General features: G+C 34.2%; 2 protein-coding genes across 3 annotated transcripts; both read left to right on the forward strand.

Moving 5' to 3' along the window:
- The first annotated feature begins 628 nt into the window (after window positions 1–628).
- On the forward strand, window positions 629–4,260 carry lyve1b (lymphatic vessel endothelial hyaluronic receptor 1b). Of its 2 annotated transcripts, XM_067390237.1 has the most exons (7): window positions 629–777; window positions 870–1,035; window positions 1,971–2,110; window positions 2,324–2,782; window positions 3,712–3,793; window positions 3,873–3,952; window positions 4,160–4,260. In XM_067390237.1, the coding sequence occupies exons 1-7, from the start codon at window positions 675–677 to the stop codon at window positions 4,198–4,200; spliced, it is 1,071 nt and encodes a 356-aa protein (XP_067246338.1). In that variant the 5' UTR covers window positions 629–674; the 3' UTR covers window positions 4,201–4,260. The 2 variants fall into 2 exon arrangements, with proteins under 2 accessions (XP_067246338.1, XP_067246336.1); XM_067390235.1 differs by lacking the exon at window positions 4,160–4,260 and having other exon boundaries at window positions 3,873–4,060.
- Window positions 4,261–4,411: 151 nt separating this feature from the next.
- rnf141 (ring finger protein 141) lies at window positions 4,412–9,982 on the forward strand. The gene is made up of 6 exons (XM_067390238.1): window positions 4,412–4,502; window positions 5,610–5,804; window positions 5,897–6,005; window positions 6,160–6,341; window positions 6,444–6,551; window positions 8,638–9,982. Exons 2-6 carry the CDS (start codon window positions 5,671–5,673, stop codon window positions 8,786–8,788), a joined length of 684 nt encoding a protein of 227 aa, XP_067246339.1. The 5' UTR covers window positions 4,412–4,502; window positions 5,610–5,670; the 3' UTR covers window positions 8,789–9,982.
- The last annotated feature ends 526 nt before the right edge of the window (window positions 9,983–10,508 follow it).

A 10,508-nucleotide genomic window follows, 5' to 3' on the forward strand; every position in this document is an offset into this window, starting at 1 on the left:
TGTTTTGAAAGCGACGTGGTAATGAGCCTTTCTGTTTATTTAGCCTTCATAATCACAGACAACACTGGAAAGAATAACCTGAAGAAGGAAGCAGGCCTATCTCGGCTGTCACTGATGCTACACATTAGGCTTATAACATTTTCTCTTGTCCAAGGACACATTGAGAGGAAATATTTTCAGTTGGATAAAAAAAAAAAAAAAAACATCACCGACATCAAGAATATTAAGTCAACATCCACAATGAATTTAAACTGAAATACATTTCTGATAATTATAACAATAATTTATATAATTTATAATACAGCTTTAAAACATCAAATTAACATTTTGTTTAGTTAGTTAGTTACTTAGTACTTTCATAAAGGGATGCCCAATAGGTGCCCGATAATAAACTTGCTCCAGAGCCCGATATTGCTGCCTGGAAGTTGGATATTTTTCCAACTTGTCCAAAATGTCCATATGCACATGATATATTGAATCTGTTTAAAGATATTTGACATAACTGGTGCACAACCACAGGAAGTGAAAGTTTTTTAGTTGTCCTCTGCCCCAGCTTTAAATGGCCTCTTTGCGAAGGTCATCTTACAGATCATCCTCAACCTCCTGTTTCCTATTTTTATGGGTCCTTTTCTGCAGCATCAACAGACTGAGTTTGTTTAAGCTTCTGGGCAGTTATGGTGGCATGTTCTGCAGTCATGGCTAGAGTCTGGTTAGCATTTTGTCAACTGTTCTTCTTATTTACAAGCACACCCTGTCTAGATGTGAGTCAAATCCTAGGTAGGTTTCTCTCTTACTTTTTCTGTTGATTTATATGCACTGAATTGTTTGTGAATCTATACTTTTGCATCCTAATTTTGGTTGTTTTTTAGTGCCTACAAATGATGGAATTTCTGGAGTGTTGTTAGTCCAAGCCAAGAATAACGTGTACAGTTTTAATGCCACCACAGCCAGAGAGGCATGTGAGGCTATTAAAATGAGAATTGCAAATCTAGCTGAAGTGAAGACAGCAAACCAAAATGGCTTACAGACATGCAGGTAAAGCACTATTTAATGGTTTGTTTAGTAGTTAATTATAGACAATTAAATAGCAATTTAATAGTCAATTAAAATATTGTTGTAGATATATGATACTGATTTACTTAGAAAATAGCATTCCTATTTCTAAATAACATTTTAAAAAATGATGCCTTATATATGACATTTTAAGTACAATACCAGACAATACTTGTTGAAATAAAATATGGTAATATAATATTATGTGTGTTGTCACATGCTGTTTAATTAATTATACAGTAGTGGCCAAGTGATGTCTGGCCTATAGGAAAAATTACATATTTACCCTTTATTCAAAAAAGCGTGAAAAAAAAGGTTTTTACGCATATTGCATATAGTTGTACTTGGAGTCAATTGTTTTATTTGTGATTAAAAAAAATGTGCAGACATAATTTTGGCCAGGCTGTCAAACGAATAAAATATGAACGCATGCAAAAAAAATAAAATAAAATAAAATAGTAAATAGTAATAACTGATTAGTGTATGTTTTTTTTCCTGTGAGCTTTTGATTATTTTGTTTTGTTTTGTTTTGTTTTGTTTTGTTTTGTTTTGTTTTGTTTTATTTTATAAGAAAATAAAACCTGTAGCTGTATTTTGCCTTTTTTGCCAAATTATTTTGTCAGATAAATACCTTAACCAAGTTTAGTATTTTGTTCTTCCCCTATATTTAAAATATTTTTTTTTTTTTAAACTAAAACTTTTAAGGGTTTAATCTAACTTGTATAGGGTCATTAATATAATTTTCCCCTCCTGACATCATTTTTTGGTGTGTATATGTGTATAAATAATGTGTCTTCATTTCTTACATACTTCATAGAGCCTTGAAGTTCAACTCTGAATCTTTTTGATGGCTAGAAGTCATATTTGAACTCTATAGATTATTTCTTCTAAGAGTCCAATATCATTCTTTCACACAGGTTTGGTTGGATTGAAGAGCAAATAGCAGTTATTCCTCGAATTGAGGGAAATGAAAAATGTGGTCAGAACAGTTTAGGCGTTACTCCTTGGAGAACTAGCATCAGCAAAAAGTTTGATGTTTATTGTTTTAAACCAGCAGGTAATTATTTGTTTAATATGTTTCTGAAAATACGTTCATCATAATAATTAATGTCCTAGGGAACAATGATGTTTAATGTGATTTGAAAGAAAATTATACAATACGTCTGAACTTTGGATTTTGTTAAGAACATATAATGGTAATAAAATCAGTACACTGCTAACATACTTTTGTGCAACATAATCAGAATATTTCTCTCACAATGCACCTCAGGTCCTGATGGATCATTTGAAACAACATCAAGCAGGCCTCAACCTACAACAGGAGGAAGAACACCATCATACAAGCATTATCCTACTAAAACAACCCATCCATCATCCATTAAGTCAACCTCTTCTCCTGCCTACACATCCACCCCATCCATTTCCTTTGCTTTCAACGCTTCCTCCACAACATTTATAACACTTAGTCTTTCTAACATCAGTGACAGTTCCCAGGCAACAACCAGCCCTCTGTCTCTTTCATCTTCCACAACTTCACCCAGATTCTCAACCTCATCCCCCTCTTCTTCCTCTCATTCATCCACTTTTCTTTTTCAGCGTACTTTAACTTCCACAGGTCAGCCTGCATTGCCCCAGACCACTACACCCAACAGAGCATCCCAGCACACTTTAACTTCCACAGGTCAGCCTGCACTGTCCCAGATATCTACACCCACCAGAGCATCCAGAGGTGGGTTTTAAAAGTTTGATAACCTCCGTAACAATTTTAAGGGTTAGTTCACCCAAACATGAAAATTCTGCCATTTATTACTAACGCTCATGTCGTTCCACACCCCTAAGACATTCGTTCATCTTCAGAACACAAATTATGATATTTTTGATAAAATCCGATGGCTCAGCGAGGCCTGCATTGACAGAAAGATAATTAACACTTTCAGATGCCCAGAAAGGTATTACAAACATATTTAAAACAGTTAATGTGACTACAGTGGATAAACCTTAATATTATAAAGCGATGAAAATTTGTGTGGGGCAAAAAACAAAACAAAATAATGACTTTTCAACAATATAGTGATGGCTGATTTCAAAATACTGCTTTGAAGCTTTACAAATCTTTTGCTTCGAATCAGTGGTTTGGAGCGCATATCAAACTGCCAAAGTCACGTGAACTACTGAAATTTCTAAACACTTATGATGTAACAAAGCGTTGTTTACTGAAATCACGTGACTTTGGCGCTCCAAACCACTGATTCGAAACAAAAGATTCATGAAGATTTGAAGCAGTGTTTTGAAATCACCCATCACTAGATGTTGTTGAAAAGTCGTTATTTTGTTTTGTTTTTTTGGTGTACAAAAAGCATTCTTGTCGCTTTATAATATTAAGGTTGAACCACTGTAGTCACATCACACATTAACTGTCTTTAGTAGCTTTCTGAGCATCTGAAAGTGTCAATGAACTTGCAGTCAATGGAGGCCTCACTGAGCCATTTCATCAAAAATATCTTAATTTGTGTTCCGAAGAGTAACGAAGGTCTTACGGGTGTGGAACAACATGAGGGTAAGTAATTATTGGCAGAATTTTCATTTTTGGGTGAACTAACCCTTTAATCACTTCATACATTCATTTGATCACACTCTTTTGTTGTTTTTATATTTTAGCAACTCCCAAAACATTTGTCATCATTTCTTTCGTGCTACTGCTCTTGTTGGCAGCGGCAGGTGCAGCTTGGTATCTCAAAATGTAAGTTTTTAAATTACTATTATGAGAAAACAAAATGCATATGCTTCACTGACTGGTCTATACTCCGACCTATTTTCAGCAAAAGAGGACAACGGGTTCCATCCTGGACCAGAATGAGACCAAAACAGATTACTGAAACAGAGATGTGGAAACAAATAAGTGAGAGACATTGTGTGCCAGAACAGACCATCAAAGACATTAACTTTAGAAAATGCAACAACATCATCCTTCAAATGGAACAAGACCCAGACACTCCCTAAGAAAAAACACTGTACTTTGTTTGTTTTTTAAATGTCCTGTCACTGTAACTGCATGTAAAAGAGCAACTTGCACATTATTCTTATGTTCTCCTTTTGTGTTCCACAGAAGAAAGTCCTGCAGATTTGGAAAAACCTTTTCATTTTTGAGGTGGAAAAACAATGATAGGCCTACTTCATTTATGTTTTTGTTGTTGTTGTTTAAATAATCTTTTACTTTCAAATATTCAGAACTGATGTAAATAGTTTGTAGTTCATTCTTTGATCATTTTTTAATCACATTTGAGCATTAATTAACTCTTAAACTCTTCAGTTGTACTTGCTTGTCTGTATAAAAATTCGATGGATTTTTACCGTTGAATCGGGCCGTTACGTCATCAGTGCGCGTCAAGCCTTTCTTGCTATCATCCTATTTGTCATCTCGAATATTTGCCTGAAACAAATGTCAGCAGGTTTGTACACATTTATTTGCATCACGCTGAGTTCTTGCACATTTGTAGCTAATACTAACGTTTGGTGTATTTGTGTTAAGAGGTTTATGTATTGTTTTGGCCAACCAAGCTAACACTAGTAAGTAGCCAGATGATTGTTTTTATAGTAATATTCGATATACAAACACCATCTATATTTAAGCCGCCTTTTCACATTCCGAAATAAACGTATATGGTTCACTCGTCTACTTGGTTATTACATCTTTTGAAAGAGAGTTCGTTTTTTTTATTCTTCATATCGGGCAGATAAGAAGATAAATAAACACCTGTTCAATTCGAAAGCATTGTTGCACATTTGTTATGAATGAATGTTTCAGGGACTATTTCAAAGACTGCGAAATATACCAATGACAACTTGAGACCATTTGTGGCCGTATGCTTTTTGTAGCACACCAATGAGTTCATACTGTCCATACATGTTAAGTCGCTGACCAATAACATGAGCGTAAACTTAATTTCCATCAATATTTTAGGTTAAACTATATAGGGAGTGGGATCCAAATTCCCAAAAGCACTAATGAAAATGCTTCCTGTTGCATTTTTCTTCAAATTCAAATCAAAAATTGAAGTGAAAAGTTGAAATAAAAGGTAGAATTAAAAACAGAAGTGTAAAACATGATGATAATGTTATCATGATTGATTTGAGAATTATTATTATCTTGTCCTTTAAGGACATTTTAAGATAGCAGAGACATCTGATCGCCTGTACGAAGTGCGCACATGATCAGTGTCACAAAGTACTCACATTAAATATTTACATCACCCTTTTTTAATCCAAATCCTCAAACTTTATTTACAGGTTTGAGTTTTCAGTGTTGTCTCAGACTTTAGGACCCCACTGTGCATGAATAAGGGAATGTCTATATTTTAGGTGCCTATATGTCTGTTTTTTAAAAATTTGAATCACATTTTAGTGAAGTTCACCCAAATTTCTATTCGTTGTGACAGGAATTTTTACAAGTTCATATATTCAGTGTATTCTATTAATTAAATTGAAGTTATAAAATTGCATTCGTAAGGGAATGCTGTTTAAAGTATCAAGTTCTGTCAACATCCTCTCTTCTCTAGGGCCTCCAGCAGTGAATGAGGTCTAGAGTTGTTACAGAGCAGCCCTCCATCTGGAGCCAAGATGGGCCAGCAGCTTTCTGGCCAGGCAATGGCCAGACTGCCTGAGAAACTGATCAAACATGTGGGGCTAGTGCGGGACGGTGGCTACCTCACCTATGACGAGTTCTTGGGTCGTGTGGCGGAGCTTAACGATGTGTAAGTGAGGCTTTTATGATAAATCAATGCAGTGACACAATAATCTGCTAGAGTTTGATAAGAATGTGGCGTGACTTTTTTTTCTGCCACAGAACTGCTAAACTAGCCTCTGGTCAAAAGAAACATCTTTTGTTTGAAGTTCAGCCTGGATCTGATGCAACTGCCTTATGGAAAGTTGCTGTGAGAATAGTGTGCACCAAGGTGAGATCCAATGAATTTATAGGTGGAATATATTAATATAATTAAACTGTGTTCTTCAGTAGTCATTTGCTCTGTAATGCAAATTTGAAATGTGGTGTTAATGTTTATCTAGGGTGGAATGACAATTGTTGCTGCTTTCTCTGAGTGCTTGTAGATTAACAAGGAGAATGGAATGGTGGAGGCCTCCCGTATTATGAATCTGTACCAGTTTATCCAGCTCTACAAAGACATCACCAGTCAGGCAGCTGAAGTCTTTAATTCAGAGGTGGCAGCAGAAGGATCCTCTGGACCGCTGTCATCAGAAGACAACTGCCAGGCCAGCATGTGGATGGGCAGGTACATTTGTTCTGTTTGCCAAATCTACACCTGATGTAATGATGCATAACGGGTGACTCACTGTCTCACCAAGCAAAATATGCTATTTGTGCTCTGTAACAGGGTTAAACAGTTGACTGATGAGGAAGAATGCTGTATCTGTATGGATGGGAAAGCAGACCTTATTCTGCCCTGTGCACACAGCTTCTGTCAGAAGTGTATTGACAAGTGGTAAGAATCTATGATTCATTAACATGACCGATTAATCAATTAGTTCACCCAAATAAGGATTTACTTACCCTCATATTGTTCCAAACCTTTATGGCTTACTTTCTTCTGTGGAAGAAAAAAGGAGAAAATCTGATTCTGAATAATGTTGTGGTCAGGACTGGGGCTTTCAAGCTCCAAATGAATCATTTAGACCAACTTTGTGAATTGGATCCAGGGTTTTTGAAATCAAATTTAAGACTTTTTAAGACCTGCACAAATAAATTTAAAGGGTTCGTTCACCCAAAAATGAAATTTCTGTCAAAAGTGAACAAAGGTCTTACAGGTTTGGAACAACATGAAGGTGACTCGCCCTCATGTTGTTCCAAACCTGTAAGACCTTTGTTCATCTTGGGGGGGGAAATTAAGATATTTTTGATGAAGTCCAATATTCTCAACAGAAAACAACGAAATTACCACATTCACCATATTCAAGGTCAAGAAAAGTATTAAAAAAATTGTTAAAATAGTCAACGTGATTACAGTGGTTCAACCTTAATTTTATGAAGCGAGAATACTTTTTGTGCGCAAAAACGAAAAACGTTAAAAGTCTCCCTGTGTTTTCTTGCCAAAATAAAAGCTCAATTCGATAGCAAAGAAATGAAGACAACCATAAATAAGTATTGTTATTTTACTGTTGTTCTGTAAAAATAAAATAAAAATAATAATGATAATAATTATTACATTTATTGTAATATATTGTATTATAATGCAACGTATGATTATTAAAACTCTTGTCTTTTTAGTTTTTCAGTACAATAGTATGTATTATTGCAATAGTGATATATTTTATTTCTTTAATAAAGTATTTTTTTAATAATAATTATTAGTATTTTTATTTTTTGTGGGGGGGTTAATGTAGGTTTTCCTTTTTTTTCTTCTTTTTTTTCTTTTTTTTTGTCTTTAGCTGATCACATGCATAATACTGGCATATATATATATAGGTTTATATATCAATACATACGAATTAGAGCCAGAATTCAGTTGATATTGGATTTTACTAATTACGTGCATGGATATTTCATTTGTAATGAATACTGCAATATTCCATAAAAAACAAAAAAATAAAACAAGAATTGTCTTTTTTTTTTTTATTCATGGTGACAAATACTGTTTGTTCGTAGTATTTCCTTCCTGTGACAGGGCAGCCTAGAGAGAATCTACAAAAGTTTAATTAAATGTCAGATAAGGTTTTTATGTAACCAAAATGCCAATAAGAACCAGAAAAAAAACTATTTTATGCATAATGTGGGACTTTTTATTATAAACGAGTCCATATCTTTGCTTAACTTCTTCCAGCTTCCAGCTGATGAGGCAGATAAAATATGCACTTTTACAACCAAAATAAATTATAATTCATCAACAGTAGATTATAAGCAATTATATTGTGTAACAGTGCCACATTTTGACCTCGCTTTTTGAAGTTTATCATCATGTTAAAGTCATTATGAAACTGAAGTTGCAATAATGTTTTCTTCCTTGTTTTGACGTGTATCCGAGTGATTTTGTTCATCGGGAAGTTATAATTGCAATTCTAGTCAAGTTTTTAATATTTTAATTTTGAAAGAATTCAATACTCATTTATAACGCTATATATTGTGTTATATTACCTCATCAGTAAATGACAAAAAAAATTAATTAATGCTGCTGCAAGGGTGTTTCTTAGACAACAGCTGAGGGAGTGACGGCTAATTTGACATCTTTCTTCTGGCCAACATAATCAACCGTTGGATTGTATCGTTGGACAGGTTGTCCCGCCCAGTGACCACGTCATCAAAAAAGAGAAGAGATTAACTGGTTAAGGTTAACCGATTCATTGAGGACTATATGTTACAAAAATAATCACTTATATGGTTTAAAAAAAAGTTTTCAGTGCTCATTTATTTTCATTATATGGGGGGAAAAAAGTGAAAATTCCACAAAAGAAGAGGGGAAAAAAAGTCAAAGGGTTTGGAACAACATTATGACAATAAATAATGACAGAATTCATAAATAATTTTAATCAGCCATGACAAACCCTGTGCTATTGTGTGTCTATGCCTCACTATAGGAGCGGTCAAAGCCGAAATTGCCCTGTCTGCCGAATTCAGGTGACTGCCGCTAATGAGTCATGGGTCATGTCAGATGCTCCCACGGAGGAAGATATAGCTGGGTACATTCTCAATCTTGCAGATGAAGCTGGGCACCCACACAGACCTTAAAATGAAGCACTGTGCCACTGTCAAACTCACTGTCTCCCCATAACAGATGATCTTCTTTAAATCGTTATTTTATAGGGTGACTATGGGTATTCGTTGCACTATATAGTGTCATTCACTGGAGGCAATAACTGCTGATTATTTGATTTTTTTTTTTTTCTACTTTTTTTTTTTTTTTAGGTTAATGCATCATATTGTAACACCTAAACAGTGAATAGACTGAATGCATATTGGTAAATTCTAGACAACATGTAGCTGTAGAACATGATTCCCTCGTTGCACTTGCCGTTTTATCTTGTTTGTGAAGTAATTGCACTTAATCGCATTTGTTCAGTAAAGGCCTTGTAATACCTGGAAAAAAAATAGTAACAGCATGTGCAACAGTTTAATAGTATTGTTGAAACTATAATTCCATCACACGTGATTTAGCAACATTGATTGTACAGTTGATGCGTGTTCATAATCTGAAGTTTAACAATAGTGATCCATTTGACATGAACTCTTTATCTCTGTGTAAGTTGGAACAAATGTTAATTATAGGGCATGGCTCCATTATATTACATTCATTATGAAAAATAATTGGATCTTTAAAATGGATTCATATTTGAGAATGAACTAATTTGCTTGTTTCTTTCGTAGCTTAATGGGTTGCAAATGAAACCTATATTTTATAGGGCATCACTGACACTTTCAGTGGAGGTTGGACCTTTTTAAATACAAATATGTTTCTTTTTCAGTTTGAAATCCTAGACTATTGATCTTGCACTTTGTGCGTGTAAGAGAGAGACTGTGAATTTGTGGGCTTAGGGAATTCACTTGTATTATTGAAGATGTGTATAGCTAAAACTTTATATAAATACATTTAAATTTGTGTGGCAGTTTATAAAGAATTAATCCAGTTTATCAAGATCTTCTAATCTAGTTTTAAAAATGTTAATTTCTGCAATATTCTCACAGATTTATAGAGATTGGACTGAATGTTAATAGTTTTATCAGAGAGAAAATGGCAGTAGTTGCTGCTTCCTACTTTTTTTTTTTTTTTTTTTTTTTTTTTGAGATTTCTTTTACTTATGGACTAAATTGGGCTGTTCTGTGTTCTCATTCCTTCTTCTTGTGTAAATCTTAAATAATAAAGTAAACTTAATATTTTGATCTATCTAGTTTGCTTGAAGGCTGTAACATTTCCTACTACTTCCACAGGGCTGCAGTGTTGAGCAAATAAAGAATCTTTTTTTTTTCTATTCATGTGGAGTATGATCTATAGACAGTCTCGTTATGAATTGGCTCAGCAAAACTTTTTTTGACACCACTTTATTATTTTTTATTTTGAGTGCAGTATTCACATATTGCAGAACATATGTTGCATTCAGGTTTCAAGTGGCTCTTCATAGGCCAAGCACCCATACATTATACAACATCCTTAAAACAATTTAACCTTCTCTGTAGATGTACAAAATGTACAAGTTCAAGTACACAAGTCTATTCTGTGCCAAAAATAAAAAGCCGCCCAGAATATCAGGTTGCTAACAAACTAGTTTTTCAAGTCAAATATTAGTTCCAGTTGCTGTGCCTTACAAAACCATTTATCTGAAAAACAGAATACATTGTTTAAGTCACAAACTCAAAGAATCCCTTGTGTAGGAAAGATAACAAATGTATGCTCAATCAAAACATCATTTTCAGAAACCATGCAAAATACTGAAACAGTTTATCAGAACGTCCT

Source organism: Chanodichthys erythropterus, chromosome 7 (genome assembly GCF_024489055.1).
Source record: "Chanodichthys erythropterus isolate Z2021 chromosome 7, ASM2448905v1, whole genome shotgun sequence".
Lineage (NCBI taxonomy): Eukaryota > Metazoa > Chordata > Actinopteri > Cypriniformes > Xenocyprididae > Chanodichthys > Chanodichthys erythropterus.